The sequence below is a fragment of the Taudactylus pleione genome, unplaced genomic scaffold (genome assembly GCF_031769625.1).
Source record: "Taudactylus pleione unplaced genomic scaffold, aTauple2 ptg000481l, whole genome shotgun sequence".
Taxonomy (NCBI): Eukaryota; Metazoa; Chordata; class Amphibia; order Anura; family Myobatrachidae; genus Taudactylus; species Taudactylus pleione.
The window spans coordinates 3725719-3753713 of record NW_028284883.1 but is presented as its reverse complement, the minus strand read 5'-3'; the positions used below and the strand labels follow the sequence as shown (position 1 = coordinate 3753713).

Here is a 27995-nt window from a genome sequence, read left to right as displayed (position 1 = left end):
ATTTCAGATTAGGACATCTACCTTTGGTATAGAGTACCCTCTATATGTGATGTCTCTTGTGGTTTTCCTTGGCACACCCATTGGGAGCAGGTCTATATATCGTTGTATTTCATGGATCACTGCATCTGTGAATGGCATCTGGTTTCTGTCTCCCACCTTGGGGCTCCGGTCTGGACCAATGACCTCATCAATCTCCTTGTGGACTTTGGCTATTTATCAAAAATTATAAAATAATATTTCATAATTTACCACAGCAACAAAGTTGAGCAATTATCGGTGGACTGTGCATGCATCACAGCTGCATTGTGTACAAATAGCAAATTAATTGTGAACGAGCTTGCTGTGAGCATTCACTCGCAATTGATTGACAAGAAGACACCATTTGTGGGTGGTTACGGGAAGTTTTGACCAAAACGTGGACATGTCGGGGCCATTTCCTTTGCATGTACTTGACAGCGTCTACGATTGCGCATGCAGTGAACAATGCTCCAGCGTCTCAGTTACTGTGGACATTCTGAATGACCATAGACTGACTCGAGGAGTCAATGTTTTCCGGATCTGCATCCAATGCTGACTTTGTGTACTCAGTTGTGAGCAGCTGCGTAGGCTCTGGTGGGCATCTCAATACAAATTCTGCCGACTGATGCATTAGCATGTTTTAGCAAATGCTAAGCGGCAAAATTAGTAAAAACATTTGCATTAGAGTACTACTCTGAATCAGAACCATAGCCTTTAAAAATCAGTATTCATTATGTCATATTCAGAAAAGACCAGATGCATTGATTATCTATCATTACATACCAAGGATATCTGGATATTTCAAAAGAATTAGGAGAGAATAAGTCAGAGTTGTGCTGATAGTTTCTACCCCAGCAAAGAAAATCTGTAAAGTGCTGTTCACCAAGTTGGTAAGGTGATATTCACTTCTGGGATTCATCTTTTCCTGGAGACACAGAAGACAAATAAACATTACCTATGTTTAGTGTTGTGGTCTCAGCAATGCTATACACTGTATTAAATTTTATAGAGCATTATTTGTAGTATTGTACTTTAAAATTATATCCTCGCTGATTACACAAATTCCCCATTACCCCTCTCTGACCATCACCTTCTCTCTTTTCACTTATCCCTCTATCCTTCTCCACCTCTACCTCCTAAGGCTGCTATCACTAAACTGAAAATTGAGGCTATCAACAGCACTTCCTGATCCTCTCTGCTTGACTCACTTCTGTCCCTTATCGTCTCTCTCTCCTGCCCTGAACAAGCAATCTCGCTATTCAATGCCTCCCTTGCTTCTGCTTTTGACGCTGTTGCTCTGGCAATCACTACTCACCCCAGGCATTCTAAATGCACCAGATACCCTCAAAAGTTTTCACGAACCATTGAAGGACAGTGGAGGAAATCACGCTCTAAGGCAGACTTCCTCCTCTTCAAATGTATGATCTCAACCTACAGTGCTGCCCTTTCCCTCTCTAAACAGTCATATTTCAAAAACCTCATCTCCTCCAAGTCCTCAAACCCCTGGCATCTTTTCACCACTCTCAACTTCCTCCTCTGCTCCCCCCTCCATTCCCTACCCTCATCACTCTCTGCCCTTGACTTTGACACCTACTTTACATCTAAAAGTGACTCCATGGGGTATATTTTCTAAAGTGAGAGTTTTTAAAAGTGGAGATGTTGCCCACAGCAACCAATCAGATTCTACTTAACATTTAACTAACACCTTCTAAGAAGATAATAGCTAGAATCTGATTTTGCTATGGGCAACATCTCCACTTCTAAAACATCTCATTTTAGTAAATATACCCCCATATGTCAGAACATCATATCCCACCAGACCCTCCACAACCCACACCCTCCTTTGCCAGCCTATCACTCCCCATTCATCTCACCAGCTCTGACTTTTTCCCCTATATCCGGAGATGAAGTTATAGCCCTCATCTGATCTTCACCCCCTCCACCTCCCCCCTATATTCCCTACCACATGTACACGCAGATACTTACACACTAAAGTTAATATTTGTTGGGAGCCAATTAACCTACCAGTATATTTTTGGAGTGTGGGAGGAAACCGGAGAACCCAGAGGAATCCCACTCAAGCACAGGGAGAATATACAAAATCCACACAGTTAGGGCCATGGTGGGAATTGAACCCACAACTTTACTGCTATGAGGCAGTACTACTAACCATTACACCATATGTGTATATATATATATATATATATATATATATATATATATAGTGATAACTTGAGGTAATTTAGCTTGATAGATGGGACAGTAATGCAGTGCCTTGGTGTTTAATAAGTGTCCACATGCAGCTTTTCAGGTTAAATGAAAATAAGTGGAGTTTTTCTGTCAGCATTCAGTAAAAAAAACAAAAAAACAAATTCCAAGCGCCCATCCAGGTCACTTATTCACTTCTTGAACCAGACTATTATGGGCAGCTAGACTGCAAATGTAACACAGTTTTAAAAATCTCAATCCTGTAACAGGTATAGACATGGCCTCCTGGCCTTCATACAAAGTCTCTCTTGTGGTCCTCCCTGCCTCCTGCAGGTGTGGACACTGGCCTTCTGGCCTTCTGTTTGGCTGCTACAGCATCACACAAACAGTCTTAGAGTTTGTGGTCCTCCCTGCCTGACTGCAGGTCTGGACACTGGCTTCCTGGTCCCCTCTGCCCTTCAGGCACACTGGGCTTTGTAGCTGCCATAGTCTTACTTGGACCCTCTTCTGGCAGCCTGACTGGTCTAACAATACTGGATAAGGTTACAAAAAATCCTCTTCAGTTCCAAATTACACCTTCAGATCATGCTGATAATTACAGAAGTCATAAGTCAAAAAAAAGAGGTAATATTTTGATCCATATGAAAAATGTATGCAATTCAATTCATTTCTATGATTCCAAAATGTGATAACTCATATACTACATCTGCAAAAAAAATCTAAATACTATAAATTAACAAAAATGTAATTTTATTGCAAATAAAATGTTGCTACATGTGTCCCTTTATCTGCTATCAGAGTCAGAGTAGTTTGGTTGTTTTTTACACTGGATGGAGGGTAATTGCAGCATACAATCTGCTATGTGTTAAAGCCATTGATAGCTAACAAGGCCAAGATCTGAAAAGTGAACCTTTTGGAGCTTGGTAAATGAGTCAGTTTCCATAGAAGACCTCATAAAGACAGGGACTGCAGAAGACATCACTGATGTCTGCTTCATTATCCCCTTTGGTAAATAACCTTGATGGTCAATAATAAGGCATGCCTCCAAAAACAACCATTTTCAGAGGCTTTACTGTATTTTTGGTCTTAATAAATAGACCCCTTAGTGAACGCCATGTTATAGCTAACATCTTTTATCTAAAAACACTCTTTAAAACCATCAGACATATCATAAAGAAATTAGTTATTGATCATTAAAACTTAGTTAATGCTTCATTAATACTTTGCTTACATTGGTAATGTCAATGTTAACAGTAGCAGGTTTTGGTAACATCACTTTTGATAAATAATATAACTATTTCTTTATCATTTTTATTATTGTGAACGCACATACTTACACACTAAAGTTAATATTTGTTGGGAGCCAATTAACCTACCAGTATATTTTTGGAGTGTGACTTGACCACTGACAATATATACACACTATAAATGACCGTGTTTACCTTCTCCATTTTAATGAGGAAAGCATCAACATAATTCCTCGGATTATTGGGGTCCAAATTCTTCTGGTTCATGTCAACCCTATTTTCCACATAGAGCAAAAGCTTTCTCATGTAAGTAAAAATCTTCTGGTGCCGCCCGGGGATGTACTTCATGATTTGGGGGAACATCTCATACAGCTAAAGGAAAAGTATTGGCCATTAAGTTAAACACTCCAAATACAAACAAAGATCAATGCACACAGTGGTCATGGTGCTGAGTTGAATGTATGTCTGCCTGCAGAATATAAACTATGCAATCAGTGTAATAAACATTTTAATCATATTTCTACTTTCTACTAAAAAGGTGAAAATACTGTAGGCTGTATGTTTTCATGAAGGCAAACTTCAATGAGTTTGCATTATTGCATCTGCAGGCAATTGCAGAGTTAGATTTATGCATAAATTCTGTTGTTTCCAATCGTAACATTTGCACCAAGTATTTGATGGTGCAGAATGTGGTCATAATCACGACATGCGGGATGCTGGCACTTAGAATATCAGCGTTTATAATGTATTGAAGGGTTGGGGAGAGGTTAGAGGTTAGGGTTAGGCACTAGGGGGAGGGTTAGGCACTAAGGGGGGAGGGTTAGGTTTAGGGTATGGGGCAGAGGTTAGGTTTAGGTACTAGGGGGAGGATATGTTTAGGCAGTGGGGAGAGAGGGTTAGGGTAAAAAGGTAGGGTTAGGATACTGATGACAGGTATCAGTATCCTAACCCTGTCAGGATACTGGCATTGGGTTTCTGACCGCTGGCATCCTGTACCCTACCTGGTGGTGAAAGAGCACACTGATGAAGATGACAAACAACAAACCAAGCATACAGATAGAGGGCAGGTACACAGCTATATACTACACTGCAGACAAGCAAATATAAGGAGTAATACATATGTCTGATTTTCATCTAATCATGCATCAGCCCCAATATGTGTGTAAAATATGTATGGCCTGGCATTTGTTTGGAGTAGAATCTGAAGGTCACATTGAAAGTCACGAAGGACAATTCTCTGTTTTAAAATGTTTAATGTATAATTAAGTTTCCAAAAATAAACTAAGCACATGACATCAACAGGGTCTATCAGTATATAATGGATAGTCATGTAGGGTGAAACAACCCAAATAATGCTGAAGCTACAGTAAATAAAGAGAGACAAACAGGAACCAAGATGAGAGGTTGAAGAGTCAAAGGGTAACCAGGTAAGTTGGGAGAAAGATGGAGGGAAGGCAGAGTGGGGGAGAGTTTGGGACTTTACATTTAAATAGGAGCAGTATATAAAGGCTGGTTCAGCATTCCATGCTAGTGCAATGCAGAACACAGATTCCCAATTATAAGGAATCTGCATGTGCAGAATGGGTCCTGTGTGATCACATTGATTGACAGGCAGAGGCAAATTCGGGGTGGTGTGGTCGCAGGGTTGGCTGGAAAAGGAGGTAAGGCCAGGACCTGCATCCATGGACATAGTTTCCTGGCCTTGCAAGCTGGCCAACCTGCGCAAGTGAGGCTTACTGAACTGACCGGCGCCATCCACCATCACAACCGATGGTCGCAATGGTTATCCCAGCCTGCAACCTTGGTCGCAGTGCTGGCTTCGCAAATTCAGCAGGGAGTGCATATTTGCAAGGATGGTATGGCAAAGCTGATTACTGTATGTGCGGGTTTGCCATACCGTCCTGTGCTGAATCATCCCATAGAGTTAAGTGGGAGGAGTCATATAGGCTACAATGAAGATTCTAAAACTAAAAAAAGAAAAAAAGAAAATGTGAATGAGGCCCATAGGGGCAGCAATGAGGCATTCCATGAAGGATGCAAAATAGAAAGATCAAATCTAAAAATAATGGTGTCCATATTCACGTAAAATGCCAATGTGGAAGCTTATATAGTGAGCACTTTGATCTCTACTTTTGCAGTACTTCAAGTACATAATGAGTAGAGATGTGCACTGGCCCTGACAGCATCATGCCCACATCAGGCTAGCCACCCCCTGTTACCGCCCAGAAACTCCTGGTAAAATTGCCTGTCTCTGCATCCATATTCATTCTGTGGCTTTCAGCGGTAACCATTAGGATGCGTGTACACTGCAAAACAGAAGCATGAGCAGACTGAAAACATCACCCGTTGGCGTGCCTCATTGACATAGCGTGCACCTCTGTATCAGGCCCACAGTATGCACCAAACAATTTTGGGTTCAAAATGCTTTCCTGTATATAGTGAATCAAAGAAAGTAATCTAAAAAGAAAAATCAAGGATCTACAAGAAATTGTATTTTACTCCCCAACAACCATGTGAAAATTTAACCAAACAACATTAAACCTCCTTTCCAATGTCATTGTCCCACTATAGGTGCACTTCAAGCAATCTAATGAAAGCCTTAAAACAACTAACGCCATGACGCCCTGATTCACCCATATGCCGTTTAGATTAAAACCAAAAGCAGTATATTTGGAGCAAAACAAAAAAGCTAAAATTAGTGAAGTTGGTGGTGATACTAAGGGGTATATTTACTAAAGTGTGGGTTTTTAGAAGTGGAGATGTTACCTACAGCAACCAATCAGATTCTACTTAACATTTTTCTAGCACCTTCTGGAATATATTAGCTAGACTCTGATTGGTTGCTATGGGTAACATCTCCACTTCTAAAAACCCACACTTTAGTAAATATTCCCCTAGTAGTCTGAACTATAGAGTGATATGTTTGTACTTTCCACCAATAGAACCATATGCAGATTTTTTTTTCTGATGTATTTTCAAGAGCCTGAAATATATGTTCAGCTGGAAATTAGGGGCTGCCATACAGGAATTATTTTTGCAGTTTGTAAATAAACTAGATTGATTTAATTGAGTCTTGATTCATTCTTTGAATTTTACCTGACCCCAGAATGAACTGACAATGACAAAGGTTTCATTTATGCAGGATATCACATCTAGTAGCTCTTCATCCTCATAATCATGGCGATGTCCAAACATGATGGTGAAAATAACATTGCAGGGGGCTTTGTTTAGGCATTGTCGAGGTTCAAAAAATAATTCTAGAACAAGCAGAGAAAAAAAGAAAATTTACATTATAGTTGTTAATTGAAAAACACAATGGCCTCTTTTAGAGCATATACTCAAACTCTACTGTTTTGGCAGACCTGTCCCAAGTTGAGGTAACTATGCCATCATACTGTGGGTCAGCCCATTTGTCACTACTCACAAGAAGTTGGGAGTCAGGGTCTCATTCAGACCCGCTCGCGAGCGCTGTATGCTCACAAGCGGGTCGATGGTGCCAAAATGCGCATGCGCATGCCGGAGGCTGCTCCGTCGTGCACATGCGCGTGACCCGGCGAGCGACGGGGAAGCCATCGCTCGGGGTCTCGCAGCAAAGGGGGCGTGCTGTTGATGGTGAGTGACAGCACGCCCCTTTTGGGGCTGCCCAGACGGAGGCGTTCCCATGGGAACGCCTACCATCTGGGTCCGCCCCCACTGACATCACTAGTGATGTCAGTGAGAGTGATTTTGGCTCTGATAGAGCCAAAATCACTCAAGGGCTTGCGGCCACGAGACCCTACCGCAAGGGTCTTGTCGCAAGCCCGTTGGTCGCGATGGTCTTGACCATTGCGACCATCATCATGGACGCTCGCATAAGCTGTGGGTGGTAACCCACAGCTATGCGAGCAACCAAAAGGCCACTCCAATATTAGGTAGGAGGGCCCTGATTCAGAGCGAGCGCTCTGGTCACAGTGTCTGGCTCTGAATCAGGCCCTTATTTCCCAGTAGTTCATTTATGGTAAGCTTGTAACCTGCTCAACAGTCATTACTTTAAAAGGAAAAGGTTGAGATATATGTAGGGGCAGCACAGACGGTGTAATGGTTAGCATTACTGCCACACAGAAATAAGGTCATGGGTTCAATTCCCACCATGGCCCTGTGTGGAGTTTGTATATTCTCCCTGTGCTTGCGTGGGTTTCCTCCGGGTACTCTGGTTTCCTCCCACATTCCAAAAATATACTGGTAGGTTAAATTGGCTCCCAACAAAATTAACCCAAGTGTGTATGTGTGTGTGGGCATGTGATAGTGAACATAGGCCCTCATTCAGAGCCGCTCGCTAGCGGCAGTACGCTCGTTACGAGCGATGTTCGCACATCTGCGCATGCGTACGGTTTTTAGTACGCATGCGCGAACCAGTCAGTGCGGCCGAAAATCTTTTGTACACTATATAGCGAGTGCCTGCTTTTTTGAGTGACAGAATGAGGCGTATGTGGGTGGTAACAGGGGAAGGTGCTTGAAAACGGGGAGTGGAGATCCGAACGCAGGCGTGCTTAAAGGTCAAAACGGGCGTTTTAAGGGACTGCATAATTAATACATCAGCGTCATTGACCACGTCCCTTGGTTTTTTTTAACTCAGAACTGCTCGCAAAATAGCAGTTGAAAACACCAACCACAAGAATAGCGAGCAGTTCATACGCTGTACGATGTACTCGATTAATCTAATAAATAGCGGACATGACGTATGGTGCGTGCGGCCAGGGGGCGTTTTTATCAAATAAACGAGCGTATGTTTTGCTCGCTCTTTCAGACTTAGAGGTGTGAACAGACTGCAATTTGCGAATGGATCATTTGAATAGCCACCCCTTGTTTTTGAACGAAGGACCGCAAATAGCGAACGGCTCTGAATCAGGCCCATAGATTATAAGCTCCACTGGGGTAGAGACTGATGTGAATGGCCAAATATTCACTCTGGAAAGCGGAATATGTGTGCGCTATATAAATTACTGGTAATAAATAAAATAAATAAATGTAGGGGAGCACACTTACTTATATCCCAGCATTTTCCTTTTTGTTGTGAAGTAGTTAACTTGGGATTGTGGGTTACATGGATACAATTAAATCCGTAATACATTACTACAAGTAGGCAATATAGCAACACAAATACAGGCACTAATTTGGTGCTTAGGAGTAGACAAAAAGCAAAACAGTAAAGATAATAAGAGTCAGGTTACCACTCAATGCTTCAAACATAAAGGAATGCCCTTTTCACTTTGACGGAGGGTATAAAAAGGCCACAAATTTGCACCCACTGCCCAACTGGATGATTTAGAAAATTTCATCAACATCCAAAAATTCACAATAAAAATGTACAACCTTTTTTATTTTGCCATGAAATATAATCAAAATACCAATTTAAGAGAAGATCTGGATTCTAAATTTAGAAAACAAGTCTAACTTCTGACACATGATAAGAAGGAAGGTTTTATATGTTTGCAAATAACTTTTATTAAGTACTGAAAAAAACACCATAAAAGGTGTCGGAAATTACTGTAGGTACATTTTAACATTTTTGGCTAGTAAAACCCAATATAAAACAACCAGCACTGTAGTGAAAAAGAAAGCAAAGATCATAAATCAAAAGTAAAAATGGAATGAATACATAAATTAAGGGGGTACAACAGGAGCAGAAGAGGGAAAGGGAGGGGAGAGGGAGGGATGCCTATGTGTTGGTGATCAATAAAGGATATTCTGGAGAATCCTTAAATTTCACTCTGTAAAAGCATATGAAAATAAATTCAGAATATTAATCAAAGGCTGAGAGGGTAATATCCTCCATAACCATATACAGATCAATATGGCAGAACCACTCTCGAATGGATAAGGCAAGAGGGGATTTCAAATGCATTGACATTACCACATTAACAGCATTATTTAGATGTTTGAGCAATGATTTTTTATATTTGCAAGGAAGGATGGACGTAGAAGTGAACTGCCAAAATCAGTAGTCCATAGGTATATCTGAACAACAAAGACTTCTGGAGATGAAGAAAATCCCCTGCCAAAATGCAGTGATCCCAGGGCACGTCCACCAGATATGGAATGGTGTACCAGAGTTAGCCCCACAGTGCAAGCAGAAATTAGGAACAGATGGGAACATACAGTAGCGTGCAACACAATAGGACTGTGGTATCACCTAGAGATAAATTTGTAGTGGGTTCCAATAACTCATGAGCTTTCAAAGCTAACATGAGTGAATTGGAAAAGTTTCTCACACTGGAAATGATCCATAAGGGGCTGACAATCTCAAATCAGGTAGATTTGGTTGTAGAGCAAAATATAGTAATTGGTATACTCGGGAGAGCAAAAGGGCCAAGCGCAACCCGGACCATCAGCTAACCAACCCACTGTGGACCAGGGAGCAAAGGAACCCTCTTATATGACTGGGCTAAACTGCAAATTATGCATCAGACAGGTAAGAGGAGAGATAGATGAGAGAATTTTGCAGGCAGAACCCTGCAATAAGTCTCTGCCAGCAGGCCAAGGTTGACCGCACTGTTAGGTGGGTGGAATGTGGGAAGACTGGATTCCAGAGCAAAATGTCTGCAGGGATATGAATCAAAGCACCCTCAATTTGGACCCACTGCTTGGTAGTGGACATGGTTGACCATGTAGCAATTCAGATTAAATGAGTTGCATAATAATATTGTTAAAAATCAGGCAGCTGGAGCCCACCATGAGACTTACGTCTGCATAGAACCTCCAATTTCAAATTTAGAGCCCATTGTTAAAAGCTGCGGTGGCCAACCCACGGTGTTTCACTACCTACTCAGGTCCTGCTGTTTGCTAGGAGGTTGGAAAGCCAGCGTCAGTAACGACTTTGCATGCCGGTCCCAGTCATTGCTAGGAGACCAGGACCCCAGTGTATGTGATCAGAGGATGCACAGACATGTATGCAGCTGGTGTTTAATTGCTGGGATAGTCATTAGTTGCTCTCCTATGTACAGCATCCCACCTGTAACATGCAGGGGGTTGGTCCTAATTGATATTTGGTGATTGGTCTGTGTGTGTTAAAAAGCAGCCAGGTTATCAACTCTTTGTCACTTTTAGCTTCATGCCTTGGTGTAAACTTGCTGATCTGAATGCCTGGTTAATACTCTGTACTGCTGGTATCCTGAATAATTTGACTGCTAATCCAGTTTGATCTATGGTGTCCTGCTCCCTGCATCACATATTGTTAAGTATCACCTTACTTATTATTTGAAAGTGTCATTTGTTTGCAGTTACCATTATCAAGCTACCAGATGTTATATAGCTCCTGCTGTTATTTAAAAAAAAACACAAGTTTAATTATAGAGTCTCATTGTACTCGCACATTGTAATCTACTAATCCAGCATTATGATCACCTGATTATTGTATAATCCTCTGCTATCCTGAGTTAAATACCTGGCGGAATCTCAGTATCAGTGTTAGCGTCTCTCTCGATGGGAAATGGGCAGTAGTTATAGGCAGAAGACCTCTGCAGTGTGGTTCTAGATGTTTTATTGTTCAGGTGTATCATAACACCCATCAGGTTCCTTAAATAACTTTGGAGGGCTTTAGATCAGGATTGTTGAAGAAGATATAGCACTTTCGGCAGGGTGTTCATTATTTTGATCTGTCTAAACCAGGGCACCTGCAAAGCCTTCCACTCCCAAAGATCACATCTAACATCTGAAGAATAGGAAGAAGGTTTAGTTTGAAATAGAGATGTGTGCAGACCCCTCTCTTTTGGTTATGATTCTAATTTATCATTATGTTTTAGCCAAGACCACCCTCAAGTGTTTTGGTTCAGATTAAGTTTTGGTTCAGTTTTGGATTCCTTTAAAATAAATATATAAAAAAATCAGTAAAACCAGCTAAAATCATGTAATTTTGACCTGCTTACATGCAATCCAAAATCCAAGTTTGGTTTTTAAATCTGATTTCTGAATTGACAGCAGATCCAAGCAGGGATTCAGTTCCACTTGGAACAAGAAAGCGATTCTGAACAGGGACTCAATTTGACTCGGAACCTTTAAGTTCTGGTGTGTTCCTATTTCAGGAAAACCAGACAACACATCTCTAGTGGGGAGTTCAAAGATTTAAGACAGTCAGTTTGGTGAAATTTATCTTAAAGTTTGAGAGGGTATTACTTTTGTGGAATTCACTGGTAAGATTATGGAGGGAAACCAATGGGTTTGAAACTATTGCTAACAAGTCATCAGCAAATAGTGCCAAATTATATTCCGAGTTCCCAATAAAAAAGTCTAAAACATCAGGGTTGGCCCTAATCACCCTTGCTAAGACTTCCATGGAAAGGATAAAATTAATGGGAGAGAGCGGGCAATCCTGTATAGTTCCATTGGAGATATTGAAGCAGTCAGAATGAATCACATTCATCTTGACCCTAGCCCAGTGGTTCCCAAACTGGGTGCCGTGGCACCCTGAGGTGTCTCAGCACTCTTACAGGGGTGCCTCGGGTTGGTGGTCCAGTTCCAACTAAAATTATATTTACAGTCGTCAGTGTGATAGGTAAAACCAGTGCTTTTGGCTGCCAATCAAAAAATGTGTGGACAGAAATAAACACAGCCCTGTCATCCTCCACATAACAGATCCTAAGGGTGACATAAAAGCATAATTGACTTCATGTATTTGTTGCTGAATTTCTCAATTAGAAACTTTTGGCCCAGGGGTGCTGTGATTCGAAAAACTTTGGGAGCCACTGCCCTAGCCAAAGGGTGAGTATAAAGCACCAACAATGCAGGCACAAAACAAATCTCCCAAACCCAAATGCTCCAGTAGCCCTGTGAGAAAGCTCCAACCTAGTCAGTCAAATGCAATTTCAATGTCAGTTGACAGCAAAACCATGTGGGACTTTAGCCTTTTGCAAAGGACTTGATTACCTCAGCAACCTAGCTTTCCTTAAAGGTACTCTCCTGTGAAGTGATAGCTTCCTCTGGAAACATTAGGAAATTAATATACTCTAGATAGGACTGAATTTGAATGGAAAGACAGGACCTGTCAGGTGATTTGGAGAGAAGGGTAAAGTTGTAAAGCTTGTTATAGTACTTATGGAACAATGAGGCAATCTGCTCGGGGCAGTGTGCAATTGCTCTCTGTTCTGTCTTCATATTAGAGAGAAAGAGAGCAGAGCATTGTTTCCTCAGAGCTTGTGCCAGAAACTTACTGGGTTTGTTCCTCAAACAAAAGCACTTGTACGTATCTTAGTCTCCTAAAGACCATTAAAATATGAGAGGCCTTTTGTTTCTTAATTTTAGATCCCAAATAGATGAGTTTGTTTCTCAACACACATTTATGAGCTTCCCAAATAGAAGTCTTTGAGACATCTGAGGTATCTATGAAAGGGTCCATTGATCAGTTTAAATTTCCATCCTGAATCAAAATACCCAATTGCAAAATAGTTATATTTTCTTACAGCTGGGTGAAAAAGAGGTTTACCTGCATTTGGGGGCATAAGGGGAAACCAAAGTAAAATCTTGAGAGAATATTTGACAATTAACCAAAAGACATCTCCCTATGTTGAGTTGAGATGTGTAACCCTATAAAAGGGGATGTCTGTGAGGATAGCAACTCCTTTTGACTTAGCCTCACCTCACTAATGTTGCTATACAAAATGGTAACATAGTAATAGTTGGAATTGTTAGGGGCAGAATCTAAAATACATGTGTCTCTTCAACAAAAACTATATCTGTTCATTCAGAATAAAGAAAAAAACAGTGACTTAGAGCACTCATCAGGACTAAAGACTAACAGAGAGGCATCAAGAGAAAAGTGAAGAAGGGGGAGGAAAGGGAGAATAAACCAACAAAAAATAAGAGCTAACATTATATGCAATGATATGCTGATCAAACACAATTAAACTATTAAACAGACATACTGGGCAACTGGATCAGGCATATGAGAGAGCAAGGTCCTACATAACACTAGCAGCAACATAACCCCACTAGGGGGTCACCACACAGCCCAAATTTAAACCCACTCACAGCCACCAAAAATAAATAATACAGCCATCACAACATACAGCAATAGCATAAACATTAAAAGGATAAAGATGAATCTTGTCATGCAAAATACATTTCTAAATGTAAAAGGAGAGTTTACACTCTATACACAGAATGAACATTAAGGTTTGCTGAAGTAAGGTACCTTGGAAATTATCAGCAGATCCAAAATAATAAAAAATGCACTATGTAACATGCTAGAAATATAAAAGTTAGCACAGAAATACTGAAAAATTCACCCTGGGTCAGTTGAGCCCAAGTGGCTGATCAAGGTGTGACATGATTCTCATGATGTTGCTGTCTGGAAATAATGCAAAATAGGGGCATCTAGATGGGAGTAAATTACTGACCAGTCCAGGAGATGTACTGTCTGGACATTATGGACAGAACAAAGTCCTTTAGCTCAGATGATGATTTCAACAAATGGAGCGTTCCATCCTTTTGCACATTGATGCTGAATGGAAAACCTCATCTATACTTGATATTCTTTTTCAGGAGTTTAGACAAAGTGGGTTTAAGGAAACATCTCTGCTGCTAAGTGTGCCAGCAAACATCTTGAAATATTTGAATCCTGCTACCTTCAATCCAGCTGATGCACTTTTTAAGTATCTCTTCTATCAGGGTATAATATTGAAGCTGGCAGATTGCGCCCCAAGGTCTTCAGAAACCTTGGCTCCATGCTTTGAAGTGCTGGTTATCCTCCATCAGCAAGGTAAATGGTAAAGTAGAGAAGACTCACCCAAGCTCTAGATCTATTAGGACAGTCACTGCATCAGTCTTGGAGGCTGTCAGGCTGTCAGTCGGTTGGGCTAAATGAATTGTTAAATGCTTGGCATCCCCATGGGTGGCTTTAGAGGATTTGGGGATCACTGATGTAATGTTGGGCAGCATGTACTTGTGGACTGGCAGCTGTGAGAGAGAAGCTGTGATAGAGGATATTTTCCAAAACCAGGTGGTGTGGCTCCATGGAATGTTGCCATGCTTAGAATATCCAGGTGTGACTTTAGTGGCTTCAAGTGTTCCCATGAGATGTAGCAGGAGACCACTCCATACAGCCCCACATGGAGCGCTATTCCCAGAAAATGAATGATCCAGAACTGGATGAATAAGCTTGGAGGGCAGCCACCACACTCAGGGACCCACATGCAACAACAGCCATTCTCCCTGGGTTGCAGACATGCCACACTGGCTGAAATCCATCACAGGAAGTCTTATTGACAGTTTTAAAAAATCTGTAGTTAAGGGTTTGGAAATAATTAGTGAATAGAAACTCCATCAAATTAAATTTATATACAAAAGAAAGACATGCCATTAAAGATTTTATCCAAGATGACAACATAGTCATAAAGCCATGTGATAAAGAAGGAGCAGTTGTAATCATGAATAAATAAAACTATAAAAAATAAATCTATTGACAACTATCAGATATTACCTACCAAAAACAAGGAGAGTGTTTCCTCCAAATAATGGGGACAGTCATGTGAACTAAATTTGCCATAAGCTATGCCAATATATTTATAGCCTTTTGGGAAACCACAACATATGGATCAACGTAGCTTGGTGCTCAGAACTAAGGCCCTGATTCAGAGCTGGACGCTCTGAAAATGCGCTCGCTCTGAATCAGGGCATTTTTTTTTAATTTTTGGAGCGGTCTCCTGGCCGTTTGCATAGCTGTGGGTGACCACCCACAGCTATAGCGAGCGGCCATGATGATGGTCGCGATGGTCATCAGGCTTGCGACGAGACCCTTGTGGTTCATTAAAGAAGGTCATATTTTCAAAATATACATTCTCATTTCTGTCTCTAAACTCATGCAGTTGAACAATTATTAAAATCAATACAGACTAGACTCTAAGTAGTCTTAATTTATGAATAGCAGTTTCACTACTGGCAAGAGGCTAGGTATTCCTAATGACTAAACTGAACATACAACACAAAGGCACCAGATGATGAGAGCAGCATGTAATACTTAATATAGCCAGAGGGCACAGTCCAGCAGTAAAATACAACATTGACAGAGCCAATTCAGAGTTAAACCAAATGAGATGTGATAAATGAACAAGGTGAGTAGTGGCAATAAATAATTCAATGACTAAAGTAAAGTTGCAGTTATAAGCAGTGGTCAGTCTAGGTGGCATACAATTAAATGAGTTTAGGTTGCAGGAACTAATCAGTCAAGATGTCATTCAGAAAGTAGAGACCATTCCAGGCAGCATTTAAATACCAGAGTTGGAATACACAGATAACAGTAATTCCACGTAACAAACAATTAGTGCATACTGTACAATTGTCACAGACAGTGGTCAGGATCAAAGTCACAAGAGAAGAAACAAAGAGGGTGAGAATGCTAATGTGAAATGCTACAAATTGCAAGGAACTCCCACTGAAGCTATTACTTAAAACAGCTAGTACCAATCAACACAAAGTATGAGACCATTCTCCAGATGAGCAGAGAGCATATAAAGGCATGTAAATGCAAACAACCAGAATACTCAGCTATACAATAATAAATACTGCAGCTGGTCATGAGCAACGATAGACAGCCTAATATGCCCCAAGAACAATCCAAGAAATGATGTTCCTAAATATTTATGTAATTTTTTTTCCATGTTCCTTTTATTTAGTTAATTTTTTATGGCAGGTGCTTAAATATATAAATCAAATTCATCACATAATATCTGCAGGCATGTGTGTGTAGATATACATAAAGTTTGGAAAGAGCTCTTGCACCAGGGCTAGGGCTACCATAAATGTGAATTGATAGTAATGATGGTTGCTTTCAAAAGTGGATATAAAGGAGTGGCACAGCCATATAAATGTGACCAATTGTAATTTTGGATGAAGATCCACATTTACAGTATTTCAATGCAAGCAATACTGCTTGTATGCAACTCTGAATCAGGAATATATATATATATATATATATATATATTCATTCCACACACTTTTTGATTTTTTTAGTCACAAAATAGGCAATGTGCATATTGAGGTTATAAATCATTTACATGTGTCTTCTCTGTATTGCACAATTTTTGAAATATGTAATTTTTTTTCAAAAATGTTTGATGTTGGGTCATGAATTTTTATTGTGTATATGAGGATTATTTGATTAATAACACATGATTTTCTATACCAACCTTGTGTATTCTTTAATTCTGCCACCAGACACTGAGCTTCCTCCTGAATATGTTCTTCCGTATTCTTCTTTCCCATGCCAAAATCCCGCATTGTGGAAAGGGAAAAATTGCGAAGTTCCCGCCATCTCTCCATGTTGCTTGTAAATGCAATTCCTGAATTGTGAAATACAAATGCAGTATGAATTGTATCTAACTTATTTTCATTATTATAGTTGTGTGCAGTAAACACTGCTATGGGTTGGCCACTGTTGACCTTGGTGGAAGTGCAGCTGCAATGAATTTTGTGTTAAAGATGGAGACTGCCCTATGTTGTAGTTTTTTTTTATCCAGAGATCATGTTGCAGCCCTGTTTCTCATTACTTTTAATCTATAAATGCTAACAGAAATTTGACATAAAACATTAATTAATTCATTTATTTGTTCATTCCTTCTTTTCATGCTTCCCAAAACTCAGAGCATCTGTCAGCAAAGGCAAGTTCAGTTTTAGACTTTTAGACAGGAGGTACAGTAGAAGGATGTTGCAACAAACAGAAATGAGTACTATAATATAAATACATATAATGTATATCAAATATTGATCATGGTGGATCATGAATCATTGTGAATTAGCGAATTGGAGATCTGGCTTTAAGGATCTAGAAAGTGTTACAGGAATGGTCTCTATTTTTATACAAAGTATGCATAAATTTGACACAACTGTTTTATTTAAGTGTGAATTGGTTATACTGTTCATGTTATACTATGAGCGGTCTCACCCTATTATTTGTAGAAAGTGTGCAGTACTGATCTGTAGCAAATAGATTGGAGGAAGAGCGGATGCAAGAAATCTTTGTTTTGAAATATTTTAAATAAGCAATCACTGTGAGCACTGAAATCTGGAGAAAACATATATACAGTATATACAGTATATGTGCAGAAAGGAATGGCACACTAGATACAGTGTGAAAGCTAATCTACTCTACTTGCATTTATTTTGTGCAAGAAACAGCAACATTTCTGGTCTACTCAGGACTCTTTATCAAGCGATAGGGGCGGCACTTTGGTGTGTGTAATTTTTATATAATAAATAATAATTACATCTCTACTTATATTTCCTTTCAATATATTATTGTTCATTATAAATGTAAATGCTGTTTTTACCTAATTAGGTTTATTTCTGTTTTTGATGTCTTTAGGATAAATGGGTTTGATTACCATAATAATTATAATTTATACTTTAGTTTAATATTATATTTATATATCTTGCTGGTTTTGAGAAATTTCTGGCTACATAGTATTCATTATCTTTAAATTGCATTTATTACATTTTATATAAAGACAGATTACTCACCATAATTCTTGTAGCAATAATCAAAAGAAAGCATGTCTCCTCGAGCTAGGAAATCATCACCTCTATCCACAAAGACTTCTTTCACAGATTTATATCCAGTGACCACTATGACCAGACGGGACCCAAGATAAACCGTAAACACCTCACCGTATTTCTCACTTAACTGAATTCAAATTGTGAATATTGTCAGGTCAATGTGTATGGTTTATCCCATTAAAACATTTGCTTCATTTAAAAGTACATGGAAACATGACTTCTTTATATAACCATGTTTATTTTACAATACGTAACACATTTTGATAATGCATTTAATCTCAATGAATTAGATTCCTTTGGAGATTCATATTACAGTATGGTCAAACTGATTCAAACATTTCAGCAAGTGTTTACACCTTCTATCATATTACTTAATTATGCTGCAATGAATTAGTCATTGATATATGACTGTGCCATATATATTGTACTGGGTAATAATTACTATGAAGCCATACTATACTCTCTCTCATACAAAGAAGTACATCAAGATGCTAGATTCTTGTATGTAACTATAATACATCATGGTTACAACTGCATCCAGAAAGAGAAGAGGCAAGTCCTCCAAAATATATACAAACAAAAAGAGATGAGTGATGCAATAAAAAACCAAGATGTATTGCTGTGATAATAGTAAAATAAAAACCAAATAAATCTACATTGGTATTTATAAAACATATGTAATTAACATTAAAATACAATATACAGGTCCACCATCTTCAATACAGCTAATATAGTCCACTTGCATTTGATAAACAGTGTAGGATCATAATACTAAGTAACCAGAGTATGCTTTCATTATTAATATATATTCCTCTGATGAAACCAGGTCTCAACTCAGAAAGGAATACATTTTTTAACAGAGCCACTTGGTTACTTTCGTCCGTCAAGAATTTTTTCTTTTTATCTGCTTCTACTCTTTATCTGAAATTAGATTTATTTTTTAAGTGGATGCCTTTCATGAAAATACTGGTGCTGTTTTGTCTCAATCACTGATTCCAAATTGTACCCTTGTACATTTCTTTAAAATATTCTCTTCTCCCTCAGCTATTATGTGGGTTACCAGGAGTTACTTGCTATAATGAGGGCATTTGAAGAATGGAGACATTGACTAGAGACAGCTGAACATTCAATTAGTATATATACTTATTACTAGAACCTTTAATATACTATATAGAGGAAGTAAAATACTAAACCTCAGAGAGGCACCCTGAATCTTATTCTTCTGTTATTTAGTTATCAAATATAATGCCTTATCCAGAAGCTTTCTGCAAAAATACCCTGATACTTTCTTCAATACTTCCATCTTTTCTTTAAAAACCATGACTGTCATTGTCTGTCATCAGTGAAGGCCTGTGGGCTGCAGTGCAACTGTGACTATGTGATTAAAGGATGTGGGCAACTGTTTGTCACACTCAGTGTCATCATCATTTGTGAAGGGCTGTGGTCTGCACCACTGTGACTGTGTCAGTGTTAGGCAAACCATCATATTTAAAAAAAATAAAATGTGTGTTCAGTACAGGTTCAGGCACTGTACTTAAAAATAAGATTCAGTAGGTGCCACTGTTACTAATAGTGCTATGAATCACAGTGTTTAAAAAATGTGTGTGTGTTCTTTAGGCACTGTGCTTAAAAAATAACATTCAGTAGGTGCCACCAGTATACTAATAGCATTGTGAATTGCAGTGTGTAAAAAACATAAAAGTGTGTATTGTTCAAGCACTGTACTTAAAAATAACATTCAGTAGGTGCCATCATTACTAGTAGAGCTAAGAATCTCAGTGTTTAAAAAAATTAAAGTGTGTGTTGTTCAGGCACTGTAAAAAAATAATGATCAGTAGGTGCCACTGTTAGTATTAGAACTGTGAATTGCAGTGTGAAGTTGTCATTTGTTAAAAATAGAAAACACTGTTGTTTTCTAAAATGTGTGTGTGTTCAGGGGCAAGGAAGTGGCACTGTGTTAAACAATAGTGTTTAGTAGGTGCAGTGCCATAGTTACTGGAAGCGTTGTGAGTCGATATGGATCACGATCAGTCGATAGAAAAGTAGGAGCAGCAACTAGTACTAATGCTGCAGCTGCTGCCACTCATGACAATACTAGTACTTCAACATCTACTAAAGCCAGTGCTCAAGGGCATAGAGGGTTTAAGACAGAGCACCTGAAATCAAAACAATATTTCACATTGTTAAAGAAAAAAATATCACCTCTAATAATAAAGGGAAAGTTTCCAGCCAAAAAACATAAAATTGCCAACTGGCCATACACCACATGCAGTGACAAGGAAAGGCTGAGGCCTTGGCCTTGGCCTTTATTTTACTCGTGGTACTAGAACTGATATCAGTCAGGCATCTTCTTCTGCCTCACATGACCTTCTTACTTTGAATCTTGAAGAGGTGTCAAAAAATATAATTCAGTAAAATCAAGGCAGTAGAACAAACTGTGTTTTCAGAATTGTTACAAATCCCTGAGGAGAGTCTAAGGGTATCCACAAGTGCTATGTGTGAGCCTGACCTTTCTGATACAGGACTTGTAGAGAAGCCTCCATCCACCAATTCTGTACCATCTGCAAATGTTGGGATTAGCAGTACTAGTAAAAATGTTGACATAGAAATTGTGGATGCTAAAAAGGAAGTACAACAGGACGAGGGGGATATTTATGTAGCTGGTGCCGTTAATGAGGATGTTGATGTTGAGGATGTTATTTGTGTAAAAATAAGTCTGCCACCAGTGGCAGCAGTTCTTGCAAGTGATAAGAAACCATTGTCATGTCTGAGTATAAGACCAAAAAATCCACATTTTATATGTGGAATTATATTTACCCAAATTCTGATAATGTTTTTGAAGCCATCTGTAGTGTTTGTAAAGCTCTAGGAACCTCCTCCCTGTTAAGTCATTTGCATTGAGATGATGCAAAGTATTTGAGAAAATCTGGTCAAATAATAACAAGCAGTCCAGCATCAGCTAGCTTCTATCTCTCAGCTAAATTCCAGCTCAGGCAATCTCCACCACCAACACCTTCATCATCCATCTCCTCATTAGTGATCAGAGGAAGTTCTTTTGCATTAAATTTGCAAATGCTAATTGATCGTCCCCTATCCAGGATTCATCAGAAAATTCTGTCCATGATAGGGCTGCTGCTGGGGGTGAATCTTCATCCCAGAAGGGGACCAAGAATACTAGTAGTACTAGTTTCAAACAACAACTGACTTCAAAACAATCCTTTGCCAGAGGAAACAAGTATGAAAGCTGCCATCCAGTTGCACAGCGGATCATTTAAGCCATGACAGCTAAACTAATATTAGATCTTCGTCCAATATCCACCATTAATGCATCTGGTTTTAGACAGTTAATTGAGGCCTGAGTCCCCACTACCAAATTCCATCTTGATTCCATTTTACCAGTAAAGCAATTCCTCATCTGTACTAGGACATTAAAAAAAACTATTCAGTGGTCTACAAAATGCCTTTGTACCAAATATCCACTTAATCATAGATATGTGGACAGTGGTACTGGTCAAACTAAAGATTACATGACTGTGAAAGCCCACTGGGTGGCTGTACTACCTTCAACAGCAGCAGTATCTAACACACAACACCAGCTCATTCACAAGCAGGTTACTCTCTGTATCACCGGATTCATTAAGAGTCATACCAGTTTTTACCTGTGTGAAAAACAAAGGGATGTCATAGCAAAATGGCTTATCCTGCTTGGGTTTTCTTTAGGATTTGTCATTTCCCCTAACACAACTAATATTGTAAGATAACTACAACTGGTTGAAATTGAACACATCCCATGTTCTGTGCACACAATCAACTTGGTGTTTCAGAATTGTATTTTAAAAAATGACAGGGGCATGAAAGAGATGCTGTCTGTGGCCCAAAAAAATTCTGGACATTTTTGGCATTCAGCAACTGAATGAAGAATATTGCAGTGGCTGCAAGTACAGTACATTCACACCTGCACACCAACCAATGACACAGTGGGGAATACTTTCCATTTTATGCAAGCTATTGAAACAATTTGAAATAGTAACCTATGAAGTGAAGTAAAGCAGTCCCAGTCTGGGTCAGGTAATTCTTTTAGTTAAACTACTGGAAAAGCAGCTTGAGAAACTGAAGGAGGAGATGAAATTAAGCAATTCCACTAAGTTTGTTGGCCTTGTAGATGAAATTCTTAATCCACATTATCAGGATCAAAGGGTCAACAATAACTTTAAATTGTATCAATACGTAATGTATTTCTTTCCAAATGACACAGATCAGATATGCAAAGAGCTCCTTGTGAGCAAGTTGTCAGCTCAAATGGCAGATGACTCTCAATGTCTCCTGCTTCAGTTTCTCCTGCAACTGCTGCTGGGAAAAAAACCCTAAGCATTCTTAAGAGATGCACTGGCGATGAGGATGAGTCAACTCAGAGTACAGAGTGAATCTGGTCAGGCCTAACAGAATTGCCAAAAATTAATTACACCTCTACTGTGACTCAATCTAATACAGTAATCATCCATAGAATGGTAGAGGATTATTTAAATGACAGTGTTACAAATAAGAATGTCAGACAGTCCCATTGAATACTGGGAGGAAAATAAAACAAATTGAAGACACTTATAGAAAGTTGCTTTACTTTAATTAAGCTGCCACTGTGCAGCGTGTACTGAGAAAGATTGTTCAGCATAGGTGAGTGTTCAGCATGTGAGCAATCAGTGTTGGAGGCTACATCCTCAAATTGTAGAAAAGATGATGATAAAAATTAACCACAAATTCCATGAGGAAGACCTTTGCCACCAATTTTGTCAAACTACAGAGACTTCTTTTATGGTTGATTCCAGCAGAGATTAGTTAATATTGTGTGGTGGTGATGATGATGATGATGATGTAAACACTGATGAGGGTGAAGAGTAGGATGATAATGACATAATCTTGCTATTGTAGAGATTACCAACATTGTTAGCTGCCTTAAGCCCATTCATAGCTTGTTTTGAGGGGTCCAAACAAACCAAGCACTTCAGACACAAAAGTGGCAGTACCTGAAGTGCTTGGTTTGTTAAAATATGCATGTCCTTTCTAATATACAATATCATCCCAAAGACAATTCCATTTTACACCACATTTTTCATTATGGCTGTATTTTGGGGGGGCATTGGGATGGTATTTTTGCAAAGACAAACATTTTTATTGGTTATTGTTATAATAAATTACTAATTTGCAACACATTTTAACCAGAATAGAATACAATGTTAATAGCCAAGGATTCCTGACAAGGGTTGCAAAGCTAAGAAAATTAATAGTTTATCTGCAGAGCTGCAAAATCAAAATTAATCAACATATCTTATTTTTTTCAATCAATCAATCAAATTAATCAATCCATTACCTGCTTTTCACTACATACATAATTCACTTCCAATTCCTTGTACTGCCCTTGGGTCTCTGATCTATTTCTTGATTAATGAAAATATTCTTGGTTTCTAACATTCTATTGGTTCATATAGTTTATTAAACTGCCATCCTATCTGCCACTGCTGTGTGGCAATGTTTCATAGATGTGCTATAATCTTTTAAACTGCTGTATGTTTGTGCCACTGCTCGGTAGCTTTGTATAGTCAGCCAGCTCACTGTAACCTTTGGCTAATATTTGTGAACAATATTGTGAACAGTGAGGTGGTCAAAATTGACTAGAAATGACTGGAAATTAATGTAATTGAATTTAATAACACTGTAGGAACATAAAACAGGTCCACATTACATGGTTTAAGTGTTTTTAACAATTATAAAAAATATATTGATCCAAAATCAAAACCAAAACACGTGAGGGTGGTTTTGCAAAATCAAAACACAAAGAATAATCCAGATCCAAAGCCAAAAGATGGGGGTATTATGGTTACTGTATATGCCAGACTCACAGTACCTCCAGCCTTGTGGATTTTTGTTTGCATATACAGTATATATGATTATGCATATATAAAATTTGTGCATAATTATACAACATTCAATTTACCCTGGAGCAAGCAGCTGTAGTCTTATGCAAGGACTTGACTGACCTGATTTCTGTTTACATTTTCTTAATTCCACTGTGATCAATTAAATACTGTGGGTGAACTAATGTTGTCACTGATATTTTGGTATAGGACATGTGATTAGAGAAGTCATACATACTAAATGGATTCAGAATGGGACACCTTGTCTAAGGTGCTCAGAACTCATCATATGTAAAGAGAATTGATCCAAAAAATTATCTTCTGTACTTGGTTTTATATAGTTAACATCACCAAATTCCCATTTGTTGCATAATGGGAGTTTAAGAAGATCGTGAACTGATAGAGCTGCCTAAAATTGTTGGGGGTTATCTATCAAAGCTGGGAGAGAGATGAAATTGTAAAAAATTGACCAACCAATTAGCTTCTAACTATCATTTTATAACCACAGGCTGCAAAATGTAAATTTGAAGCTGATTTGTAAGAACTTTATCTCTCACAATTTTATGTCTCTCCCAGCTTTGATAAATACCCCTCTTAGACTTAAAACAGTGGTTCTCAACCTCAACCCTCAAGTTTTGCCAACAAGCCATGTTTTGAGGACTTCTGTCTGTGGAAGCAGGTGGGATAATTACTGACCAAGCAAAATACATGTAGATTTACTCATCTGTGCATGATTAAATAAATCCCAAAAAACTTTTGGTGGTACTTGGGGACTGAAGCTGAGAACTACTGACGTAAATTATAACTTTTTAATTCTGTAAGTATGTTTAATTGGGGTTCAATTCCCATTAAAGAAATAGGTATTGAAGAATTTTTTGTGAATTTGATTTGTTATCAATATTATACAATATTAATTATTTTATTTTGCTTGTTCCTGCAAAAAAGTCCCACAAACATAGATTAGGAGGAAATTGCATTCATTCAATAAATAAATCTAAAATATTTATCAAAGTATTTCCCAAAGTCAAGCAGGAAATATTTCACAGATTTGGCAGTTACAAGAAATGAAAACATTCATAGATAACTTTATCACTCTCAGCATCTAGATTGTAAGCACTTGTGCCCGGAAGTCTCATCTTCTATTGTATTAAAGTTTTGCAGTTGCTTTGAGCTCTTGTATGTGTTCTCTATTTTGTACAGCACTGCGGAAAGGCATAGTAATACAATAACTATGTTTATAATAAAATGGCAAGCTACTAAAATTTAGAATCAGTAAGATGACAAGTCTATGAATATGTTGCTCCCAATCAGCAATATACCCAATACAATGTAGTACCCCAATGTACACTTACTTTCAGCAGAGATTTTACAATGTCACCTTTGTTTAGCTGTAGAAAATTACCCAATATAGGCAGAGGGGTAGGTCCTGGTGGTAGATTCCGTCTTCTCCAGATTAGTTTACAACTCATAACTAGGATAAGAAAAGATATGGAGAAAGTAAGGAGGAGAGTGACATCTTCTGAGAGATTCATTCTTGTTCAAAGAATTGTCAGGTGAATCTAGATGTTGTTTATGCCTTAATGCAGTGCTTTTTCAATACAGGAAGGAAAATAAATGTGTGGGTGTGGTTTAATTGTGCAATAAAGAAAAAAATCCATTAGATCTCTATTATATACATACCTATCTACTATGATTGTGCATGTTTATGACATATGTTTTGAATATAAGCGAGACAATTTATGTTAAATTTTGGGAATGGAAGAATTTTTAATAAATACTTATAGTTTATACTCAGTATGTAACTCATCGAAAGGAATTCTCAGTGAATATTAGGATATATAGTATTTTTCATATTTATGTCACCTAACAAGTATGCATCTATAAGGCTGCAAAATATAGAACACAATGACAGAATAAAACAAAAGAAGGAGTTAAATTAAAGAGCCCAGTGCGATGTTTCAAGTGGACAATTATTACAGCATAATAGGCAATTATTTACAGTGAGTTGTTTAGAGCCTGATGGGGCACTCTGCCCAGCAAACCCTGTACTGCACTGTATAGCTCCTGCTGGTGAGATCACTGCATTACTACTGTTTAACCCCTTCATCAGATAGGTGGTGTGGCGGGTTACTCCAACTGCTCCTGAGGGGGCAACCTTCAGCGATTTAGGGACGCCAAAATGATATCTTGGCCTAAAATCTAAAATCTTTCTGCCACCCCTGATTTTACTATACAATGTAAGGATACCAGAAGGCTGATTTTAAGCCTGAGAAGATTGGAGCAAATTTGTTAAAATAAATGGCAGTTTATTTATAGGTAGGGGCTCACCTAGAGCAGTGTAGACCACTAAACAGATTGTGCACTTCTGAAAGACATTTTTCAGGGCAGAAATTCCCGCTTTATTGTTACCCAGGGATCTGAGATAAGCCTGTCCATTTCGGATATTCCGTATGGGCTTTAAAATCATAAAACTTTTTGCAGTAATACACTATGATGTGCGTTTATATTAGGGTACATGCATCTCCATGAAGGTCTGTGATGATAGTGCCCCTGTAATTTGATTGGTAGGAATATATAGGGAAACTACTTGCAAGTGTTTCATTATCTTGTTTTATGTGTTAAAGTATGCAGTTATAAATCTATCTAATATACTGTCATTGCTAGGATATGTTACATTATTTTATCCTTTTTGAAGGTTTATTCACTTAGGTTAAAGATCATCAACAAGATCATGAACATCCACATTAATCATAATGTTCTTGTATGTGCATACAGTGTCAGGGCCATAGGGAGGGGTGTGCGAGCAGGCCCATCACCCAGGGTGCAGGGCCATGGAGGTGACATCGTCGCTGCTCCACAGCTCCTACATCTGACTAGCTGGATGCCTTTGGCCAGTAGTGTAACTTAAATGCTGCTCGGAGTGTCCAAAGGATGCACCCGGCATGCATCTGCAGTGTGTAGAGCCACCTGGAGGAACCAGTCAGCTCTCCACACTTCTGCTGGCGGCCCCACCCATGATGTCATGGATTTTTGAGGTGGGACTGGTACAGGGTATATAGGAGCTTTGCTCCAGAGCTGTAAAAAATATATATCTCCCAAAGTTTTCTTTTAGATTATGTGTAATGCACTACTGTAAGTTTGCACTGGCGTCACTAGGGGGGTGCGGGCCACACTGGGTGACACCATCCGAGGGGGTGACACCAAAATAGCAGAGATGCTCTGCTATTTTGGTGTCACCCGTGGGATGGTGTCACCATGACACGGAGAGAGGCAGGGAGAGGTGTGGGTTGCCCCAGCAGCTACAGGAGCACTGGTGAAACCCACTGTGTGCTGAGAATGGGAGGTGGTAACGCCCCCAAGATCGGTACACATAAGGGGGCATGGCTTTGTGAAACGAGGCCACAGCCATTTCTAAGAAGCCATGCCCCCTTTCGGGCACACGCGCCAGCGGCGCACAATACAGCTACTCCTGCCACACCGGGTGCCATGGAGGTAAGTGACACCTCTGTAAGTTTATCACCCCCTGTTTTCATTTATAAATTTCCAGATTGTAATCTGCATACTGTACTTGTATATTAAAAAAATGGGTTCTAGTGAACCCATCTACTGTTTCTATCAGTTTCCAGAATATATGGTAAAGATTCACAGACTTTACAGCATATTTAACAAAAAAAATGAGTGAAATACTTGGCAGCTAAACAATTTATTAAACATTAAATAGTACAAATAATTCAAAGTAAATCAAGGCTTATCTGAAAAAGTACAAATCTCTGTTGATCACCCAAATCCGGACTTGAAATTACATATAACTAGAGATATGTACTAACCCCCGTGTTTTGGATCTGCATTAACTTTCATGTTTTGGTGTTGGTTCTGGTTTTGCAAAACTACCCTCACATGTTTTGGTTTTATTTTTTTGTTTTTTTCTTAACAAATTATAAAATAGCTAAAATTATGTAATTTGAGCCTGGGTTTATTCCTATAGTATTACTGACCCCACTAACATTGATTTCCATTCATTTCCAGTCAATATTTACCACCTCACAGCTTATAATATTGTTCACCAATGATGGCCAATAGCCAGCTAGCT

General features: G+C 38.8%; 1 protein-coding gene across 1 annotated transcript in view; it reads right to left on the bottom strand.

Annotated features, from left to right (window-relative positions):
• The window catches only part of LOC148502871 (cytochrome P450 2G1-like), a 39223-nt gene extending 13786 nt beyond the window's left edge, over nt 1–25437 (bottom strand). The window contains exons 1-7 of the mRNA XM_088449319.1: nt 25258–25437; nt 17961–18123; nt 16631–16783; nt 6570–6730; nt 3669–3845; nt 802–943; nt 22–209 (exon numbers count right to left, since the gene is read on the bottom strand). Of these exons, the coding sequence (XP_088305445.1) occupies nt 22–209; nt 802–943; nt 3669–3845; nt 6570–6730; nt 16631–16783; nt 17961–18123; nt 25258–25437 (1164 nt within the window). The remainder of the gene's footprint in view (nt 1–21; nt 210–801; nt 944–3668; nt 3846–6569; nt 6731–16630; nt 16784–17960; nt 18124–25257) is intronic.
• Between the last annotated feature and the right edge of the window lie 2558 nt (nt 25438–27995).